At 37.5% G+C, this 23,234-nt stretch overlaps 2 protein-coding genes across 8 annotated transcripts in view; one reads left to right on the forward strand and one right to left on the reverse strand.

Annotated features, from left to right (window-relative positions):
* phf21ab (PHD finger protein 21Ab) overlaps positions 1-3,615 on the reverse strand; it is a 44,466-nt gene extending 40,851 nt beyond the window's left edge. For 2 of the 6 annotated variants that reach the window (XM_022672383.2, XM_022672380.2), the window contains exon 1: positions 3,517-3,597. In XM_022672383.2, coding sequence (XP_022528104.2) covers positions 3,517-3,568 — 52 coding nt within the window. In that variant the 5' untranslated portion in view covers positions 3,569-3,597. Of the gene's footprint in view, positions 1-536; positions 799-3,516 lie in introns of those variants that run through there. The other 4 variants (XM_015601847.3, XM_007235152.4, XM_022672381.2 and 1 more) reach the window with 3 other exon arrangements.
* A 5,714-nt stretch (positions 3,616-9,329) lies between these two features.
* dgkzb (diacylglycerol kinase, zeta b) overlaps positions 9,330-23,234 on the forward strand; it is a 48,320-nt gene continuing 34,415 nt past the window's right edge. Inside the window, exons 1-3 of one of the 2 annotated variants that reach the window (XM_022672375.2) lie at positions 9,375-9,445; positions 16,849-16,926; positions 17,636-17,970. In XM_022672375.2, the coding sequence (XP_022528096.2) occupies positions 17,777-17,970 (194 nt within the window). In that variant the 5' untranslated portion in view covers positions 9,375-9,445; positions 16,849-16,926; positions 17,636-17,776. Of the gene's footprint in view, positions 9,446-16,848; positions 16,927-17,635; positions 17,971-23,234 lie in introns of both variants that reach the window. The other variant, XM_022672376.2, reaches the window with a different exon arrangement.

A 23,234-nucleotide genomic window follows, 5' to 3' on the forward strand; every position in this document is an offset into this window, starting at 1 on the left:
TGGTATATACACTGATGTGGCATGCTAGCAGCACTTCGGTTAAATCTAGCAGGCTAACGTTCTTCACATATGAGAAAGCTAACGCGGCTAGCTAACAGGCTAACACTACTAGCCAATTGAAACGACAAATAACTGTTCCGGCAGGCTAACTGTGCTCAGCTCGGCTCCACAACACTCGTGGCCGAGTCCAAACACCGCGGCAACATTTTGCCCGCATAACTCAGATTGGTTGTTTTCTTTTCTCTTTTCTTGGCTCCTGTTCCTTCGCTGTGTTGTAAACGGAGCTGGTGGCTGCAAGTTAAAATCGGCCCCTTTGCCGTTCGTCCTCCAATGAGCTCTGCACTTAGGAATACCACTCAACTCCTAGAATAAGGAGAAATGAACGAAAACGCAGGCATCCACACTTCCCCGCCTAGCCCAGCAGAATGAGATCTTGAGCGAATGAAAGCAAAATCGAGCAAATAAGCGACCAAAGTCCCGAAAAAAACGGCGAGAATAAAAGTTGTAATAATAAAAAGATCCCAAGGTGCACTTACCCTGCACTACTCACTTGAGCAGTAGTCCTTCTCTCCTCACAAATTATTTAAATAAATATTTACAAAACACCCCAATATCTCGGCAAAGAATCCCCGATACAGTTCATTACATAACTGCACTAAAACACTAGCTAAAACTGAGTCAGACCATCCCGTCTTGCTGTTTGTTTGTTTAAATTTAATTTGTGTGTAAAAAGAGAGAAACTGAGATACAAAACAAGAACTCTTCTTCAATCTCATTCACCACAGCCTCAGCACACAAATTATCAATGCGCGCAGGAAGAGGGAGACGAAGGGGCTCCGAAAACTAGACAGACAAAGGGCTAATTTTGTTCACTCGTGCCTCCAAACGCTTCGGGATCAACGCGGGCGATGTAAAAGTGAGAAATGTCCCCCCGATTCGCCTCGAAAAGTAAAAACAAAACGTGTTTTAAAAGAGAACTACTTTTTGTGACGGTGCGGCGAATTTATTTCACTTTGCCTAGGGAACAGTGGTACTGCGTCTCCCATTGCCTAGGGAAAAACCCGGATGTAAACTCGGCGAAACTCATCTGGAGAGAGAAGTGGCGATCTAACTCAGTTCAACTCAGTGCCGAGCGGAGAGAAGTAGCAGAGAGAGGCGCTTTATTATCAGAGAGACCCGGTTCAGCCCGGGCCAGAGCCTCTCCCGGTCCCCGTGGCGAGCCTGCGCGGACCGGAGTGCCTCAGTTTGTAGTAACATTTAACACGTTTCACGAGGGTCCTCACACAAATGCCCCCCGACACACGTGCATCGCTAACAGCGCAATACGGAGAAAGAGAGAAACAATACTACTGCGGAATATGAACGCAGGCGGACAGGCGACTGCATGTTATGAAAGAGAGGGAGAGAGAGAGAGGAGGCAGCTCCGTTAACCAATGAGAATGTCTCGAGCCAACAGTTTTTGCTGGGCCGCCATGACATGTTTGAGACTGACCGAAATAATAGCTTTTTTCTGACGGGCGTTTTAACTTCATACACACACTTTAATACGGCGGGCCATGCAGTGAGAGGAACGCCTCATTAAGCCCGGCTCAGCGCTGACTGGTTAATTCCGCTCACTAATAGTTCAGAATCACGGCCTAAAGTCCCGTTTTTCACACAGCGTTTCAAACAAATAACACCGGAGTCCGCCTGCCTTCCTCACTATAAATATGAGCGCGGATCAGGCGGGAGCAGCCCTATGATTTGTTAAGGAAATCTGGCATAGAGGTTTTTGTGAGCGAGGCCGGAAACTAGAGGAAATGATTTGTGTCGAGATGAGTCCGGTCCTACAACAAGCTCAAAATATACATAATATTAATATTAATACTGTTACAAAAATACAAAAATTAATAAAAGTTGATTATTTTAAACAACAAAGACCAGTTTTCGAAAAGTATTTAGGTTAGAGTGCGTTTAAAGTGTAGAAGACCAGCTTTTGCAGGGGCTATAGAGGTCAGATTAAGTCTATACAGGTAGAAAGGTCAGAGACTCCATTATTTTTAATCTATTTTCACACTAAATTTAAACACTTATTAGTATATTAAATAATATATTTAAAAGCAGGATATACTTGATTTTATTTTGTTACTGGGACTGCCACAACAACCATTTTAAAAGATAATACAGATATAGTAAGATACAAGAGCATAATAATGAATTTACACATTATTTTCAAAGCTCAATTAACTTTTAATAAGACTATTGGAATGTAAATATAAAGAAATGTAATGAAAAAATACACCTTACATTTTCTACAATACGCCTTACACTTTCATTTAGGACCTCATACCTCAGTGCAAGATTTACAAAAAAAAAAAAAAAAAACATGAGTTATATGGGCTATAATAATTGTCTTAAATTTGTTTGGGTGAAAAGTTTTTACATTTTTTTTAAACACTGCAATTATTTGTAACTCTGCTCTCATAATGAAGGACAGTGTTTACCTTATGTAAAAAACAGTAAGTTTTAAGAAGGCCTAACTTTTTAAATGCATTTCTCAAAAAAGTTCTAAAATACTCTCTTAAGAGATATTTTATAAACAACATCTGGCACATTGTCAGGTTAATTTAAATAAATCATTTTCCCATTATTTAGTTAAGTCAATATAGGGTAATAAAATTGACAAAAACATAATCAAACCAAACTAATCAAAATCCTGAAAATAAAAATGTGGCATGGCATTTGAGAGCTATTTGTAGACAACGGCACTTTAAAGATTCTGTGTATGATCCAGTCTGCCACTAGATGTCACACTAGAACACAAAAACAAACAGAGACAAAATGTGGGATAGTAGGACTGACATTCACACATGGTCAGCCAGGATATAAAAACAAAGAGCAAAGTACAACAAACAAACACTAAATTTTCATATTTAAGAATATTATTAAGAGTATTATTCCTATTAAATTAAACATTTGTACTAGTAATTCAAGTATTTAAACAAATCATTTTAGTGGCTCAGAGTGAGGCTATAATAAGATTAAAAATGTATTAAAGAACATGTATTTATAAGAATACCAATTCCTTTTAAGAAGTGTTCTTAAGGAAAAATGTTTACAGTTAAAAAATAAGGGAAACGAATTTAGGAAGATTTTCTTCATCTTTAGCACCAATCAGGCCTGTATTCTCACATGTTCTTATTTAACATCCAACCAAATTCACATCAGTGTAATTTCCCTGCTGTAATTTGATTTTAAGCAGGGAATTACGACACTACACTGCACACAACCACATCAAACACCAGTAAACAAAGAACACTGTTAATGTGTAAGCTAATTAAAATATTTACTTATTTTACTTCTATATACTTGAATATGTTTAATTATAGGCCATTTTTCAGTAGCCCCTTCCACTAGTAAGTTCACTTAATTACAGTGTTTCTTTACTCTGCCCATTTATACTTACAATAGCAATCAACAAACTAATGTTATTCTCTACAGTATAATACATAATCGTTTTTGATTTTGATTTCTTACCGTGGTACCAACTGTAACAGAATGTATCATGTATGAAAGATGTAAAAATCATGAAAGGATATGCAAACTCTGCTAAGCTAACTGATTTTATGAATGTTGTTGCTTGGATTTAAATTTGGTTTACAATCAAAATTTTTACATTTTAAAATCAAAATACAGTTTAACATCACTGTTACACAAAGGCCAACACTTAAACAAACTGTAGCACTGAGAATCATAAGAAAGAGAACCACAGAAGTATAGCAGTTATATTACAATGAAGGATTGACTAGTTGCTGCACAAAACACAAACCAGTCAATCTGTTCAAATGGTCCTGGTGCTGCAGGCAATTAGGGACTACAAAAGTAGAGAGCAGTTTATTATGAGGACAGTGTCTTATGCTGGAGCTCTTTAATTCTTAAAATGTATTATTACATATTGATATTTATTTTGTTGTAATAAGTTCAGCTGAGTGTTCATATAAAATTTCTGAAGAATTTACTGAACGAGGACACAGCCAACTGTGTGTATGGGAAAAAACTTTTCATTTTGGTCAGTAGAGGGAGACATAGTACTGGGTTTTCTCTTCAGCTGCAAACTGGAACAATTACTTTTTCATCTTTATAAATAAAGCACCTCCCCAAGCATGTCCAGCAGACTCTCTCATAAACAAAAAAGCATAAATGATCATCCACAAATAAGAAGTTTACAATACAGATTATTCAGTTTAATAAATAATTAGATAATTCAACTCAAAACTTTACTGCATGTACAGGGGTTGGACAATGAAATTGAAACACCTGTCATTTTAGTACCTGTCATTTTCATGGCTAAACTGGACCAGCCTGGTGGCCAATCTTAATTAATTGCACATTGCACCAGTAAGAGCAGAGTGTGAAGGGTTAATTAGCAGGGTAAGAGCACAGTTTTTCTCAAAATTTTGCAATGCACACAACATCATGGGTGACATGCCAGAGTTCAAAAAACGACAAATTGTTGGTGCACGTCTTGCTGGCGCATCTGTGACCAAGACAGCAAGTCTTTGTGATGTATCAAGAGCCACGGTATCCAGGGTAATGTCAGCATACCACCAAGAAGGACCAACCACATCCAACAGGATTAACTGTGGACGCAAGAGGAAGCTGTCTGAAAGGTATGTTTATTGTATCCAAAAAACCTAAAACCACGGTTGCCCAAATCACGGCAGAACTCAATGTGCACCTCAACTCTCCTGTTTCCACCTAAAACCAGGTGTTTCAGTTTCATTGTCCAACCCCTGTATGATTTAACACAAGGTGGGGAAACAAATATTAAAAAATGGGTTGCATTTTATTTCAACATTGAAAGTGAAATTTGAAATGCAACAATGATAAACTTGTTCACTACTTCAGAATGATTTAAAAGGACTTGAAAATATTTTTTACCTTGACTAGCCTTGAAAGTTTCCACAGTGACTGCTATTAATGCTTATGTGTTTTTGTAAATGTTAAACAAAGAAAGAAAAAAAATCTAATTTTGCTAAATGGTTAAGAGCTGATTTAACAGCAGGGTTCAGGACTACTGATGCAAGACTGTAATAGTAAATAAACATGTTCTACAAAAAATGGTCCACAATAGTTAACACCAGTGGCACAAGCAAGTTACAAATCTCTGCAAAGTAGTTTTTGATATCAATTATTTTAATATTACTAATCTAAACTCAAATTCTAAAATTTAGTGAAATTATAATTTGTACTAGTCAGAATTCATTAATGAATATGTGGTATAAACTTTTTTTTTTCTATTTTCACTAGTTAGATTACAGTGTATCTATAATTAAAATCCTGTAGGTAAAATGTAATAGATAGAGTAGAACCGCAGTGTAAATCAAAGGTAAAATAAGACTTGTGTGGATAGGATATCATGTCTTGGTAATATATTTAGTCAAAATACATTTATTGATGTGTAGATATGAGACTTGTTTTACTGTCAGTGTCATTTTGCAGATGTCATAAGCACATCTACAGAAAATCAGAACTACATGAAGTGCTTTACTGAGCATATTTTCATGCTCACCTTCATGAAAGAAAACAATGAGAAATAGATTAAACGTTTAAATGTCTAGTGACAGTAAAAAGGTAGATGTAACACAGCTAAAATACTCGTTAAAGATCTATTGTTATGTCAGAAAGAGCTAAAATGACATAACGAGTGTAAAGAACAGAAATGCACAGCTGCTCATGGTACTGAGGTGAACGTACCGACAGAGGGCGCTGTTAGAATTATTCATTTTTGTTTATGCGCGGATAAACTTCCCCTACTCTCAGCGAAAGTGAACATTTGTAAGCGTTTATTTTATGTACAGCTCTGGAAAAAAAGAGACCATTTAAGTTTCTGAATCAGTTTCTCTGATTTTATATTTATATGTTTGAATAAAATTAACATTGTTGTTTTATTCTTTACGGACAACATTTCTCCCAAAATCCAAATAAAAATATTGTCACTTAGAGCATTTATTTGCAGAAAATGAGAAATGACTGACAAAAAAGATGCAGAGCTTTCAGACCTCAAATAATGCAAAGAAAACAAGTTCATATTCATAAAGTTTTAAGAGCCACTCCTGGTGAACAAATTCAAGCAGTTCAGCTTGGTTGAAGACTTGTGTTCATTCATCTTCCTCTTCAATTTGGTAAAATCAAAAAAACTCATCATTTTAAGTGGTCTCTTATTTGTTCCAGAGCTGCATTTACGCTTCAAAACCTAGAGAAAAAGAGAACACTTAAAAAACGTGCAGGGTTTTTGGTTATTTTTTATTTTAATTAGTCATATTTACATGTAACTGGGCAAATTTCAGACGAATCAGTACATTTCTAGTCAATAACTGTCGTTACTTTTATAGCATGAAAACAGAAACCTGTAGCCACACCTTGGGTCCAACAGGGGCAGAAAACAACACGCTGAGAGGCTGAGCCTGGAGCTCGAGGAGGAGAGGAGGGAGTGGACGGGGAGGAGTTGGGCCTCCACGGTGTGTCTGTCTGCTGGTCTGAGCTTCTCTAATGAGATATATCTCTAAACAGGCAAGTCATCAAAGAGCAGTTCATATACCAGACAAACCACCACCCGCTCCATATCAAACGCTCCACATTACATTACCACTCTCTAATCACAGACTCTCTCTCTCTCTCTCTCTCTCTCTCTCTCTCTCTCTCTCTCTCTCTCTCTCTCTCTCTCTCTCTCTCTCGGGGCTGCTTTATTTATTATAGCAGTCTGAATTACAGCAACACAAAGGTGACGGTACCCAGAAACTCCTGTGCAGCTTTTAGGTACAAACGAAGCTGAGTGTGTAGACAGTCTTTAACACTGTTAAAGGAAAATAGTTGTCCGGTGTTTCTCAACCCTGGTCCTGGAGGCCCACTGCCCTGTACGTTTTCTATTTTTTCCCCCCGGGTTTTTTTTAACATATCCTACCACCCTGTGACTAAATAATGGACTGTTAATCAGCCAGTTAGTTGGATCAGGTGTGTTGGGGGTGCAGGTCAATGCTTATCCAGGAACAGGCTTGAGAAATGAGTTTTTAGACCAGCATGAATTTGGCTTATAATGTTTGCCTGGTGCTGTTCTGGTTAACTGCCCATAATTTGCTGGATTTGTTGATGACCAGGGACCTAGTTAGCTAGATCAGTGTTTCTCTGAATGTTCCCTACCATGCACATTTTAGTGATTACCCATATCCCCCACACACTTAATTCTGCTAACCTTAATTAATGCTAACCATACACTAGATTGACTTTGAAAAGACTCTGAAAAGACTTTTAATAGACTTTAATAGTCTGACACCCTCTCGCATCTAAATAAAAGTCACAGTTTAACGTTGTACAAAGATTAGGGATCTTGCAGGGTCACTATTTGTAATGTTGCAACTAGATTCTTTTTGAGATTATTTAAAATCCATGTCCAGTTCCGCAAACATTCCCGCGCTTGCCTTGTGGCCTCCCGTAGCTCTCCTATTGGTTAATAAATTGTTCACATCACTGTTTGCGTAGGCCAAGTCTTATAATCCTTGCAGGGGATGTGTTAAAAAAGACAATCCTCATGAATGTGCAGGGCAGGGTGCCTACAGGAACAGAGTTCAGAAAAAAATGGTTTAGACAAACATGATTTAGGCTTATGTGGTTATAATTATGATGTGACACTGCTAGTCGATCATCATATTCAAACTACCCAGCAAACGAACAATTGCTGCTGATCAATATACCCCCTTAGTTTGTTGGTAAGCCAGTTAGCTATATCAGTGTTTCTCTAGGAGCTCTCTGCCCTGCACGTTTGTGCCTATCAATCTCCCAACACACTTAATTCTAAACTACAGCTTTCCTTAACAAGCTCTTTCAGACTGACGGTGGGAGTGATCAATCAGGAAATCCACTAAAATGTGTGGGGTAGGGTGACTATGGTACTAGGATTCAGACAGGTACGTTTTTTATATCTAAATATGTTTTTGAAAGTGTCAGTATTTACAAAAAAATTTCAGTCCTTAGCAGGAGAACTACCTTAGAATGCTTAAGTTTAACCCCAAACTATCAACTTGTTGGATGCTACTTTTCTGTTAAAGTGTTTATGCTCATTCTGCCCAACAACTGTACAAATTATGACAAAAAAAATTATTGGCTTTACACAAATGATGTGTAAAATAAATAAATAAACAAACATTATTGTGAAAGTAATGTTCTTCATATTTTGGATTTTCCTCTTTCTTAGCCCTCTAACATACAGGGCAGTGGTACTCTGGGATTAAGACTCATTATTGTATTAGTGAAAGCTGGACCATGCTTTCTGTTTTTTTTTTGTCCAAAAAAATAAGCCTCAAAGTCAATTAAACCAATAGTAAACTGATAGAAAACACAGACCACTGATTTAATCTGCTTCTGTACTAATGGCACAAATGCTTTGTAGATAGATAGTGCATGTTTTCACAGGGATATGAGCCTGGACGTGCGATGACCGAGTGGGTTGGTTAGAACAAAGGACATTCAGCCACACCTGGCTCATCACATCAAACACCAATGTCCCTAAAGTAACTTTAAATTCATCAGCCCAGAACAGGCTTTGTGTATGCAGAGCTGGAGCTCAAAGCATGCTATGATGCAGACATTAAAGGGATTGCCTAGAACATAATAGACACTGGCTCGTGCACTGTTCTTTGGTCTCTGGGTCTGGTGTTGGTCAATTTACCAGCATACACATGATCTGCAAAGGTATAATTAGTGAGAGCCTGGCTTTATAAATGGTGTAGTAAGTCAGCAATTCTGTATACACAAGGGGGACAACAATGCAATGAAACAGTGTGGTTTTGCAATGCAAAAAAGTGTCCGTGCAGTGTCGAGAATAGACACTCTATTGATTCTGATATATTATGCAACTGTTTTGTTTTGTTTTTTAAATGCCACGTTTGCAAACAACCAGCATTAACCTTCAGCCTACTTCAGTACGACTATATTATGTTCCACACTCCTCCTGCATTCCAGCTTTAGTCTCATTAGATCATGTAACTACATGCTAGGGTTAATTTTGTACCATTTGTTTCATCATGGTAAATCATAAACATAGTAAGATTAATTTACGTCATGGATAATTACACACATATAAATCTGTGAGTGTTTTTCTTAGTGAAAAGAGATTGTTCTGATGGAGATCACGTCCCAAGCTTTGTTTTTGACAAATCCATCTAGAATGTTTAATGATATTTAACTTATGTCAATTTGATTTAGAACAGCTGTAAATAGTGGTCAGTGGTAGTGAATTTTTCAGGAACTGCATAAAATTGTAATCTAATGGTTTCTGCTTCTGCAGGAGCCCTGTAAATGCTTGATGTGCATTCGTACAGAGGAGAATCGTCAGGAATAGAATCCAGATGTGGAAAGGCCACCAAAAATGGGACGTGCCTTCAACATACTGCACTCCACCTGTTCAAAGGTACTAATACTATGTATTATTATATACCGCTATTCTTTTTCCTAAGGTGAATATTTGGACTGAAAGATTATATATAGACTTCAAATATAAATGTTTCCAAATATGTATTATATTTTAGTCCTTACAGGCAAATGAGTTCACTTAACAGCCATCTTTGCAACAAGACCTTCCACCTTTTTTGGGAAGAGTCTAAAATACTGGAAACCAAATGTCACATTACCATTTCTGAAACATATTGTAAATTACTGATAAAATCAGATAAAAACATCATGACCAGTTTATAGTGCTCATTTTAGTAGCCTTCCTTTTTCACCTTAAGAAAAGAAAACCGGAGGGATGAGACATAATGCACTGGGGGCAGGTGTGTTACTTTTGTTTTAAACGTATTTTCCCCAGATAAGAAGATAAAATTGTTGAAAACACATAGCTGCCTTCTCTGTTATCAGGTATTATTTAAATAGCCTAAAGGAAAAGCTACTTAAAACTCATTTTTTCAGGACATGTTCACACTGGCCAATGAAGTTCCAATATTTATTTTCTTTATATTTGCTCATCTAAACATGCGTTTTCTTGGTAAAAACAATCTAATATCCCTGGCTGATTGGCTGGACATGCATATATATCAGGGTTGGACATTTTTAATAAATGTTACCTCAGACAGACGCATCTTTTTTGTTTGTCTGCCTTACCACAAAACTGAAACAAGACTGATTCTAAATAAGGTTGATTCTGAGACTAATTCATAGGATATAGTTTATAGTATTAGTATTAGTGTTTTGTATGCATTTGAGACACAGACACATTGTGTGTCAGAAAACACCCTCTTTTGAGCAATTCTAAAGTCAAATCAAGAGACTTTTATTGTCAATACATCTGAGTACAGGTACACAGTGTAATAATAGACAAACATAAAGTGCAAAAGTGTATCGAAAGTGCAACATAGAACTATAACACTACAAAAAATACAATAAATACAACAGATGAGACAATTTAACAGACTGGACAATGCAGTACTAATATGGTACAATGAATGCTAGAGATTATTTAAAAACTCAATAAGGTTTGAGGCCGGCAAGTGGTTTATTTAGAAAATTCTGCAATGCCTAATTTTAATGTTATTAATTCCCTGTATGTGTATGCAGAAAAATACAGCTGAAGACCAGCTTTGGCTGGTAGCTGGTTTCAGGTGATCTAAGGTGACCTTTGACTGTCGGGATGGTTCAAAACTTTGTCATTCAAGAGAAAATGTACCCTATTCAGATAAACAAGCAGGTTAAGCAGCTCTTGACCAGTATATAGTTCAGTGTGTTGCGGTCTATTTTGATCATGTTTGGTCATGCTGGTCTTAATGGCTTTGCTGGTTGCTGGTTGACCAGGTTAGTAATGGTGGTCATGCTAGTTGACCAGCTTGGTCGTGCTCATCATGCTGTTTCAGCAGCTAGGTAAGCAAGATCACACACGCTGGTCAACCAGCTTAGTAATGATGGTGATTATGGTAATGTTGGTGTACCAGCCTGGTCATACTGGCAAACCAACTTGAATATACTGGTCAGGATGATCATGCTTGTAAGCCATTAATCTTAAACAAAAACCCACCCTAAGCTGGTCAAGATAAAAGTCAGAGCTGGTCATTTAACTTAACCAGGCTTTGTTTCAGCAGGGTTATTACCTATATAAACTTTGTCATTCCAATGCAAAACTAAACAAGCAAAGTTTAACAAGAAGTTAATTGTGTAAATTAGCCAAACTATCATGTGATGTACCACTGCTTATAAAGACTTGTTTTTCCTTTCTTTCCTCTTTTTTATCGCTTCTGTATTTTGCAGTGTTAGCTGTAAGCTGTAAGGATTTTCACACTGCTGTGGTCAGACTGCTCTTCTGTCTCTCCACACCACGTCAGTTTTACCGATTCTGTTCATTGGAGGCCGCCGACAGCGCTGTGCTTGTTTAAAATATACAGACGGAAGCTCGGTCACGGGTGGCTGCAATGAATAGGTGAAAGCTAACGGACGCTGTGCAGTGAGGTGTCTGTCACCTCCTTTTAATCTCAAGCCTGGGCAGAAAGGCTCCAATCACATTACCAAACAAGGTGTTACTCACTCTGTGCTATGTCTGTGTAGTCACTTAACCAAATGAAAGCGTGAATTAATCATGGATATTTTCAATGGGTGAGCCAAAGAAGATTTGATATTTTCTCAGAGACGTTCCCCTGCAGCATGGCACACTTCTGAGTGCGGGGTGTTCTATTGAGCCACAGCGTTCACGTTTACAGAGGAAGTCATTGTTTTTTATTGACTTGGCTAAGAGTTCATTAAAGCAAGTGAATTAAACGATTCGTAACCCTGCTATCGCATTATTTTTTAAATCCTGTTTCTGCTTTCTTTTCTTCTTCTCACTTGCTCCAGTGTTTGGGTCATTGTCCTGTTGCGACACCCAGCATCTACAGAGTTTAACTGATTTACAGACACTCTTACATTTATCCAGTGTATTTTTTTAGATACACAGTATAATTCTTTAGATACAATTCATCTTTTAATTTTAAGTCTGCCAGGACCTGATGCAGTAAAGCAGACCCACATCATTCCCTCCACCATACTTTATAGTTGGGATGATGTGCAGTGCTTTTTTATGCCAGATGCAAAGTGCAGCAATAGTTCAATCTTAGTGTCATCTGATCACAAAACATTTGCCAGTGTCCATGTGCTCTTTTGCAGTCCACTGGTGTGCAGCAATGTTCTTTGCTTGTTCAAGGTTTTACAGATTGTAGACTTGTGAACACGGATGTTAGCCTGTACTTTTTTTGTTACTTGGGGTTGTTTTTTATATTTTATTATTAAGACTCCATTGTGGTCTTGGGGTCAATTTGACCACTTTTTGGCAGAGCAGCCACAGTCCCAAATAGTCTCTATTTTGTAGACTTTTCTTACTGTAGACAGATGAATTTAAAATCACTTTATAACTTTTTCCAAGTTCATGTACATCAAAGGTTTTTGATTGTTGATTCTCTAAAAGCTCTATTTGGTGCAGCAGGATATGCAACATATGCATATCCTTTTTATGTGTAGCAAACTCAATTCGTTGGAGTGCTTTTTTATCAGCTCTTGTCTACATCTAAAATGAGCAAGGCTTGACTCTAATTACCATTTTTGAGGTCATTAATACAGGAGATCACATACTTTTCCCTCTTCCACTATGAGCTTTTGTATGATTGTTCTTATTGAAGACATTAATTATTTTGGGCACATTATATTAGTCAATACCCTTGACTTGGATGAAGATCAGATCACATTTTAGGAAAAAACTGTGCAGTAAATTCAAGAAACTTTTTCTTGCCACTGTATCTAGCACTTTTTTCTTTATTTTACCTTCCTCTCTCCCTCATCCACTCTTTTCTGTATTCTTTTGCTCTCTGTCCTTTTCTACCTGAGCAGCTCAATATGTTATCTAACAGCATGCGGCGTGTAGGAGGGGATTATATCCATGAGCTCATGAATATCAGCCGCACATGATGCAGAAGAAGTGCACTCCTGTAGTCGACTGCACCTCTCCACTGTAGGCCCACAGCATTCTGCACACTCACACCACGCAACACGTTCAAACCAGGACAGCACTTACCTCACACACGTCCAAGATACTGTGAAATGCTGCCGCATAGATGAATCAGCATGTTCCTTGCTGTTTGTTGTTTCCACACCTTTTGTGGGATTTTTTAACTGAAGAAGTTGCCAAAATGGATTTGCTTTTAAAAAGCTTACCTTGAGATGGTTTGTAAGCTGTGTTGACAAAAGGCTTTGAACTTGGAAACTTGCACTTTGTCCCTGATGGATTTATTTATTGTGGGAAAATTATTACATATGTTTGTTTATGTTATGCTTCCTGCCTAGCTTGACCTTGAACACTCTAACCTCTGACCGTGGCCCAGTTTCCCTGACATTAGGATCAAATATATGTTCCAATATTAAAATTAGCTGGATTGGATATTGGACAGTTAGACATCTAAAAATTACTGATTAGACTTTTCTGTTCATTCTGCACCGTGAGCTACATGCCGATATTATACGCTTTATAACTCTGGTTCAGAATAATCCAGTTCCAAAGGATAGACATTCTTTGCGACCGTACATTTCATAACATACAGCTAAATTTACCCTAGCTAACAAGTGATCTCAACCTCAATCAGTGGGTAATCCAGCTCAGAAAAACTGGTATTATGCCTCCAAACAAACTGAGCCTGGTTGTTAGAATTGCAGGTAGCCCACCTTCTACTCTTCATAAAATAGGTTCAGAGCACCCAACAGACATATACAGTTAGCATTGTGGCTAACCACGCTATCGAAAGTAAATCCAGCTAAAATAGCTAAATCCAGTGCTGTCCATTTATTTCCAATCAAATCCATAAGAATTTAAGTTAGCTGTTGAGTGCAAATGTACTAAACTGTACTAAACACATGTCCTCTAGTCTTTGCCAAAGAGAAGTGAGGGGTCAGGGATCTGTTGTTTACTTGTATTCTGATGTGTGTACTTAGCATTTCATTTTAATGCACTGTCAGGGTCTTGCACACAGTTTAGAGTTTCAGTAAAAAATAGATAGAAATTCAGGACATTTATTTCTGTGTTAGATTGTTGTATTGTTTTACAAAGTCAATCCTGATGCATTAAGTTGCTCCCACATGGTGAGGTATGCATTGTATAATTTAGCAATGTTTTTAGCTAGGTTTAGGTATTTTTTTAGAACAGAAAAAGATAGATTGCTGCATTACTGGTGTACAGTGTGCCCTGCCCAGCTCTATGCCTCTATTCCACACTCCCATGACTCTATTTACATTATATTTTATTGCGCAATTACAATATAAAGCAATGTAATGTAATATATTTGTTCTTTCAAATAATTAAACATCTTTAACCTTTAGCTTGCTGTGTTTGTCAAACTAACTGTCCGGAAGCACTTCCACTGATCTGTTGCTGATCTGATGGACTAGCCCATCGGCACCTCAGGAGTGTGCGTAGACCAGTCCACGTGTAAACCTGTGGCTGGCTGTAGCGTGTTTTCTAAAAGCAGCCTGAGGATGTGTAGCGTGTGCAGCGTGGGTTTCTGTTCTTCTGGCTTTATGTAAAGCTGAGTGGGAGGATGCCTGGCCAGTGTAGAAGCTACAGAGAATGAGTGCAGTCATGGCAGTGCTGCTGTAACCTGCCTTGATCTGGACCAGTGGGGGCGAAAGCCTTGCTTTACCTCTCTCAAAACTGCAGATAAAAGAAAAATGTTTGTGGGTTTCAAACAAAAAGGAGAAATGGAACATCAGTATCAGTAGATAATGTTATTAGGCTGATATCACCAATATTGAATGTATTGGACACTGGAGGAGATAAAACGCTGAATCTGGTGAATGCAATTCAGCAAAAAAAAAAAAAAATCTAGCCTGAAATAAAACACATTGACAATGTGTGTGATGTGTATTTTGTATAGACTTCATACTTTATAAAATGTGACACTTTCACAGTTAGAGCATTCAAATTACTTATTCATTCCTAAACCTGTTGAATTTATGTCAGTCTATGTAATATGTCTGTTTTATGCCTGTTTATGCCTGTGTCTGTTTGCTTGTGTAGTTCTTTAGGTCTGAAGTTGTGGGAATGTGGAGTAATGGAAGGAAGTAATGGAAGTAATGAAACGTAACCACTTTTATATCTATATAGCATCCATGCTGCTTTGGACTATGAACTTAAATTTGAACAAATTATTAAACAAACAGCAAAAAAGCAAAAAAAGATTAGAAACTATTGAATCGGTAACAGTATCAGTATTGCCTGATACCTTAGATTTCAGTAGCTGTATCTGCAAAGAAATAAAAATGCAGTTGTTGTATTCTACTACTGTGTAAATGGGTACCTTTTACATCTATGTATTCATCAATACATCCATTCGTCATCTATTTATTAAATACACTGCCTGGTCAAAAAAAGAAGTCACACACCGTAATATGTTGTTGGGCCACCTTTAGCTTTGATTGCTGCAAGCATTCACTTTTGCATTCTTTGAATAAGCTTCTTCAATGTCACAAAGTTTATTTCAGTCCTGTGTTGCATTCTTTTTTCACCAAGATCTTGTATTAATGATGGTAGAGTCTGAGCACTGCACAAAGTCTTCTCAGTTAAGTCAAGATTCTCAATTAAGCCCTATGAATCCTGGCATTGTCATCTTGCAATATACCCGTGCCATCAGGGAAGAAAAAAATCTATTGATGGAATAACCTGGTACTAGTCAGGTAGTCAGCTGACCTCATGTATTCAGCACATAATGTTGCTGAACCTAGACCTGATCAACTGCAGCAACCCCACTTCATTTACTTAGTTAAATCCATGTGGCAGGGCCGGTTCTAGGGGTGGTGGGGGGTTTGAGGGTGACGTTGCTCCCACCAATTTTTGTTTTTGCACCCCTAAGCGCAATGTGAGCAATGACTATTTTTTAAATTATCTCTGAAAAAATCTCTGAACCAATCAAGAGAACGCATTTTGCTGTGCAACGTGAAGATATGTCCTTGCTTATTTCTGATTGGCTCTTTGAGTCATATAAAAGTCTCAGACTAGAGCAGGTCAGAGACGGTCAGAGCCGTTCTGATTCAGTACGACAAGTCCTGTCAGTTTAAACATGAGAGGCAGGGATGTACAAGGGCAAATTAAACACTTCTTCCAGAACTATATGTTGTATGTAGTTTGTTTGTTGGTTGCATGCATTTTAAATTGGCAATTAAATATAGAAACTTCTCTTTGCAAGGCAGAAGTGTTTTTGCTACTTTGACACTTGTATATGTGTAATTGTATGTGTGCACTTTGCGATCTTTACATTATTTGTTATACTGTACAAATTTATAAAAACTGAATTGTACCAGTACATTTTTCACAACATCAACAGGAAATTCCTACAATCCTTGAACTGATTTTTTCATTGAAGTACAGCCTTTCTTATTTTTTGTATTTTCGTTATTTCCTCTTTTTTCAGTATAAAAATGAATCTGTAAAAAAAGGTAATTTTGTTAAAATTCAGGTGAAGAATTTCCCATAAAACAACTGTTTTTTTATATTTTAATATACTAATTATATTTGTATTCTCACTTATTTCTATTTCCACTTTTGATTATTATATATTCAGCCCATGTCTAGATACTTTTTTCACACAACAGAGTTGTTGTATCAGTATAATTCTAATGTAACTATTTAAGATGATGTAGAAGTAGTGGTGGAAGTTTTATTGAGACAATATTTCAATATTTAACCATTTTTTTCTATATTTGCTTTAGTTTTCCTTAGTGGTCCAGTTCTGGTGCCTTTTGTCTGTTGGCAGATTTGGCTTGTTTCTTGTTCTTTGACAGATTCACAGTTGAATTATTTTTTCGCTGCTACACCAGTAGGTGGAGACACAACCTCGTCCTAACCTGAACCAATGAGAGGAGGTGTTGAGGGAGGGCTGGAGCGCGCTCAGAAAGGTAAAGCATAAAAGTGTGTTTCTGTGTGAGAGAGCCAGTTAGTCCGGAAACGCTTGAAAGGAGGAGAGGAGGCTTTAGAGCAGCTTTAGGCAAGAAAGGCAGCTAGCGAGGAAACTATGGGTGCTCCTGCTGCTCCTGCCCCAACCTGGGGTTGATACACACACACACACACACACACACACACTGGGCTTGGCTGTGACCGGTGTGAGTGTCAGAGAAGAGAAAAAAGAAAGAGAAAAAGAAGTAAAGAAAGAGGGAGAGAGTCTGTAGTCTGGAGAAGCTTCTGCTGTACACAGAGTTGTTGTGGTTGTTGTCGACGGAGTAGTGGAAGAACAGAACAGAGAGAATAGAAGAGAGGAAGTCATCAGCAGGTTCTCCAGAGCATGGAGGAGGAGAAGAAGAAGGAAAAGTTGACTGCGAGTTTGAGTTTCAGACAGACTTACTCACACTTACTCAGTCACTCACTCAGTCACACTCACTCACGTTCAGAGCGTCAGACACACTTCCTGGTGCTGTCTGTGACAGACTGATTGATCATCTGAGCTGCTCTGTGGAATGAATTTCTGCACCATGGAACTCAAGAACATTGTAGCTAGTTCTCTCTTTACAAGCCTGGGATATAAACTCCAGTGAATAAAAGGAAATTTCTTCCCTCCACTCTTTCTATTTCTCTTTCTTTCTATCTCTCACTCACTTGTTCCTGTCCCAGTGGAGCAGAGTGCTGCTGTGTGGATTCATGTGTCTGTGATGGATTATCTCTACCTGCCCTCAGCCTGCACTGCTGTAGAGTGTGAGTGTGTACTATCAGTAAGAGGAAGAGAGGCATTCTCGGTGTGTGTTTGAGCTCGTGATGGACGGACACAGAGATGGAAAGGGGAACGGGACGTCTGGCCACCTGGAGGCTCTGCTGGACGGTGAAGAACCTGCTTCTCCAGACTCAGCCTCTTCCTCCTGCTCGGACCTGTCCACCTCCGCCCCCGTAGTGCAGCCGAGCACGCACACTCACAGCAAGACTTTCAGCAGACTCGCGCTCTTTGGGAGAAGGTGAGTGTGTGAGTGTTTATCTGTGTGTTTATCTGTGTGTGTGTGTGTGTTTGAGAGAGAGAGAGAGAGTACATGTGGTTGATTTGTGAGGAGATTTCAGTCACACTACCAAAAAATAAAGGAAAATAGTTGAATTTGGAAAGTTGTCTAAAGGTAGTCATTTTTTATGAATATTCTTATTATTACTTTTTTTTTTTAACCAAACATAACACACAAACACATAACATACATAACTATAGTACACTATATAGTGAACTTAAATTCACACACACACACTTACCTATTTACACAGCACAATAATTATGAAACAAAAATAAAATCAAATAACATAACACAAAATGACAAATACATTGGATCACAAAAACGTATTCATGGTCCTATTACCGGTGTTGTGCCAAATTGTGCACCCCAGCCAGGAAAAGCATCCCCTCTCGGAGTGTATGTCTCGGAGTGTAAGTAAAGTTCAAAGCGTTTTCATCAAGTAGACGGTGCGTACAGATCTCCCTGATTTAATGTGATTTCTTGTTTTTTATAATTTGTTTATATATCAAATTTTTTCCCCATTTTCTCCCCAATTTACACGGCCAATTACCTAACCCACTCAATAAGACTCCCCCTGTCACTAGTGATGCCCCAACACCAAGAGGGTGAAGGCTAGCACATGCCTCCTCCGATACATGTGAAGTCAGCCAACACCTCTTTTTGAACTGCTGCTGATACAGGTTCCGATACATCAGCTCACAGACGCTTTGTGCTGTGGACCTTTGAAGTGCTTTGGGAAGAGAGCACCATCTACCCACCCAGAGAGAGCAAAGCCAATTGTGCTCTCTTAGGGCTCCGGTAGCCGATGGCAAGCTACATCAACAGGATTCGAACCAGTGATCTTCGTATTATTGCTTTTTTAATCAAACATAACACACAAACACATAACATACATAGCTACAGTACATACTTGAATTTATACACACACACACACACACGTATTTACACAACACAATAATAATGAAAAAAATGCAGTGGATCACAAAAACATACTCATGGTGCTATTACCGACATCATCAACAAAGACAATGTCATCAAACATCAATCTTCCAAAAATACTCAAATAAATCCCTTTCCGTAAAGCGACTAAATTGTCCCCAGATCTGACCCCTGAATTGATGTGATTTTTTAACTGCAAATATATTTTTTTCCATTACCATACAATAAAACAGAGATTTCAACCATTGACCTACTGTTGGTGAAAGGTAGTCATTGTTGGCTTAAAAAAACAGTGCAATCTTTTACAACAAGTGAAAGTAGCAATCATGTTTTCGTTTTTACCTGAGGTCAGCTTACAAAGTAAGAAATCCCCAAACCTGACCAGAAGCTAAACAATAACTAATAAACTCAACTTGACTCAAACAAATCATTCCTGAATAAAACTTGTATACATTAAAATAGAAAATGTTGTTCTTAGGCGATGATGCAACACAATACTACAGCACATCTGGACACAGCAGTGTGTACACAGGGCAATAAATATACAAATCTGAAATGGGCAGTGCAGTCTGTGGCTGTGTGTGTGTGTGTGTGTGTGTGTGTGTGTGTGTGTGTGTGTGTGCTTGTTCATGTGTGAGAGCATGTGGTTGATTGTGAGGAGATTTGAATTGCACTACTACAAATAAAGGGATCTAAATGGTTCCTGGTAATTGTTGTTACAAACTTTCACATTCTGTTTAGAGTACGTAAATGATGAAGGGGTTTTCATACTTCTACAGCTCATTTACAAAAAACAGTCAGTAAAATGTTTCTAAGTGTTTTTTTTTTATCTTCCAATGTATTTTTTGTAGCTTTATATTTTCAAAGATTTTTTTTTCAGAATAGCAGAATTTTTAAGTATAGTAGCTCTATGTAGTTTGTATATAAGAAAAAGTGTTCATTGACCATAACTTTGACTTTAACAGTAGCAGAAGCCTATTGGCTCTGTATATCTACTGAGGTCTATTGAGGATCATTTACAAAAGGTTTTCCACCAATTTAAAGAATCATTTAATCATCCAGATGGTTTTATTGATTTAAGTAGAATCACTGCTTTTACTAAACTGTTTTTATTCAAGTAACTTAAGCCCAACATTTAAAATGTATTAAAGGGAAGATACAATTTATATGATCTGACACCCTTTGAGCTTAACCTATCCAGACTTACTGAGATATCCTGAGTATATGAAGACATGTTAAGCCAGAATTAAGGATTGTCCTTCACAGTTGTTTTAACCTCTCTTCCAATAGCTCAGCAAACATGATTACGGTGTGACACCATTGTGATATTTTGTTTTCGTGCCTACGGTGTTGTCATAACAATACATTATTAAAAAAGTTGTGTTCTTTTATTAGAAAATGAATAATGGAACATAAGAGAAACTTTGGAAAGTTGTGTAAAGGTTGTCATATGGCTGAGTGGCAGTGTTGCCTAATGAGGAGGTTGTGACAACTTAGTTACAACATACATATAGGGGTAGTTTCCTGAACAAAGTTTAGGCCTAGTTTTCAACTGCACAGCATTTTAAATTAGTAAAAATAGTAAAAGACAGCATAGTGACAACTCTGTGTGTTTGCTTGGAGGACGGGCTTGCTTTAAAACAATAACTAATAAACACCAAGGGATTCAGTCAAACCATTCCTTATGATAGCTTTCATACACTAAAAAGGAAAAAGTCCTTTAGGAGCATGATGCAACACATAACTACAACACATTACACAGGACTGCTCAGAGTGCATCTCGACACAGCAGTGTGTACACAGGGCAATAAATATACAAATCGGGACAGGGCAGGGCAGTCTGAGGCTATGTAAATATGGAATGTGCATGTCTGTCAAAGCAACATATGGGTAGAATGATTTAGTGTGATCAATTGTCAACTGTAAAATATACAGAAAGTGTTCCACAGTAGCATTTAAAGAAATAAAGTGCAGGTGTGTAGTAGTGGTTAGGAAATAACTTTATTTTTTAATGCGCTTTAAATTGTGTAAACATGTTTTATATTTTTTCTCTAGTTCTTTAGGAAGCTGAAAAAAAATGTTGTTCTTTTTAGTGACTGCAAACTTAAACTTGTTTCCCACGCATTGTTCAACACAAACATAGAAATGTCTCCAGTTACATTTCAGAAATGTCTTTAATGTTTTTCTAAGTATGTTGACACAGCCATACCCCACATAGCACAGTTATGCCATCATGACCTAAGCTAAACTATGATATGCTTATAAAATGTATAAGTTTAGAATTCATCAAGCAGTTATATTAATCCCAGCGTCTCCTGCGGTTTGCTAAAAATGGGAGCCTTTAATGGATTGGTGAAGCATTTAATTAAGGTCTATATTGGTTAAACCTGTCGGGACAGCAGTTACACCCACCTGTGCAGTGTACTGCTGACCTTGTGCTGTCAGAGCCGAGTTAAGAACTGTGCTGAGACAGAGTTGAGTTAGGAGTAAGAAGTTTCCTTTAGCGCTGGAGTGTTTTTTTATATGATATGTACATACAGTGTGTACGACTATAAAAGTAATGGTAAGTAAGAGAAAAAGTTGAGCTGCTCAGGCCAAAGATCCTAAACTTCAGGCTACAACTTGCTTTATTTGACGTACCTACCAGAGGAAGATTGTTTCTGACCAATAGCATTTATTTTACACTATACACAAAGTGCCTTATTAATATGTCTGCCCATTTAGTTTTGCAGGAGGAGGAGGACAAAAGTTAGCATTAAGTAAAAAAAAAAAAAAAAAAAGATTGGAAGAACAAAACCATTAATAGTTGGTGTATGGGCAAACAGACCCACTTCAGTAAATTAACTACTGAAACGTGTGTGTCAGTGTGTGTGTGTATCAGTGTGTGTGTGTGTGTGTGTGACTGTGAGTGTGTGTGGGAGGCTTATTGTAAAGGAACCACTATGACTGCATCTGGTCTAACCAGATCTCAGAAGTGTAACAGCTCGAAAAGTTAGAGGGAACAAAAGCTTTGAGTGAGTTCTGTTTGTTTATCATGTTGCACAATAATCATGCAGTCCGACTCCGGATGATGAAGTGAAAGGTTTTGTGGCTCCATGGCAGCATAATGGAATGTGACCTGATGTATTCTGAGATACAGTCCAGAGAGATAATTAGAGATAATTAGAAATTGAACGTTTTAGGGGTCAGAGTTTGATTGTTTCAGTGGAACTCTTCTGTCATTCAGCTTATTGTTTTGATATGTTACAGAGGGGCAGATTGCTGATATTTTTTTAGTAATTGTGTGAAATGCTAGGTGATGTTATTTTAAACAGAATTTTAACAGTGATATTAATATATTAGCAAGTTGTAAAACTGAATATGATGCAGTGAGCAGGAACGTTATTTGTATATACAGGTGTGGAAAAAATTAAGAGACTACTTCAGTTTCTGAATCAGTTTCTCTGATTTTGCTATTTATAGGTATATGTTTGATTTAAAATGAACATTGTTGTTTTATTCTATAAACTACAGACAACATTTCTTCCAAATCCCAAATAAAAAATATTGTCATTTAGAGCATTTATTTGCAGAAAAACAGAAATGGCCAAAATTATATAGATTCAGAGATTTCAGACCTCAAATAATGCAGAAAAACAAGGTCATATTAAATGTTTTAAGAGTTTAGAAATCAGTATTTGATGCAGTAACCCTCACAGTTTCATGAATCTTGGCATGTTCTCCTCCACCAGACTTACACAGTGCTTTTTATGTGCAAAAATTTAAGCCGTTCAGCTTGGTTTGATGGCTTGTGATCATCCATCTTCCTCTTGATTATATTCCAGAGGTTTTTAATTTGATTTGGTAAAATCAAAGAAAGTCTTCATTTTTATGTGGTCTTTTTTTTTTAGAGATATATCATATTGGAGTCAAAGCATCAATTAAGATCCCTCCTACCTGTGCCATGCACGCGCACACACACAGGTTTTTAATTCACAGTCTCTGGACATGCATTAGCAATGTTCACTACAAAATATTTTTTATATGTTTTTAAAATATATTATGTAATTTAATATTTATTGTACATAATTAATGTTATTGGATGTTCAAAAAAATTACAAAAAAAAATATGGTCTTGTTTTCAACCACTCTCGATTCTTGGTCTTCACTCTCACTTGACATGTTTTAGTCTGGCTATTGACTTTAACTCAGTTCTATTGGTCACAACTACATTACTACCCTCCCCAGTCTACTGCATCAATTAACAACACACAGTCAGTAAAATGGGTGAGTGAGTCTAGATG

The sequence above is a fragment of the Astyanax mexicanus genome, chromosome 2, assembly GCF_023375975.1.
Source record: "Astyanax mexicanus isolate ESR-SI-001 chromosome 2, AstMex3_surface, whole genome shotgun sequence".
Taxonomy (NCBI): domain Eukaryota; kingdom Metazoa; phylum Chordata; class Actinopteri; order Characiformes; family Acestrorhamphidae; genus Astyanax; species Astyanax mexicanus.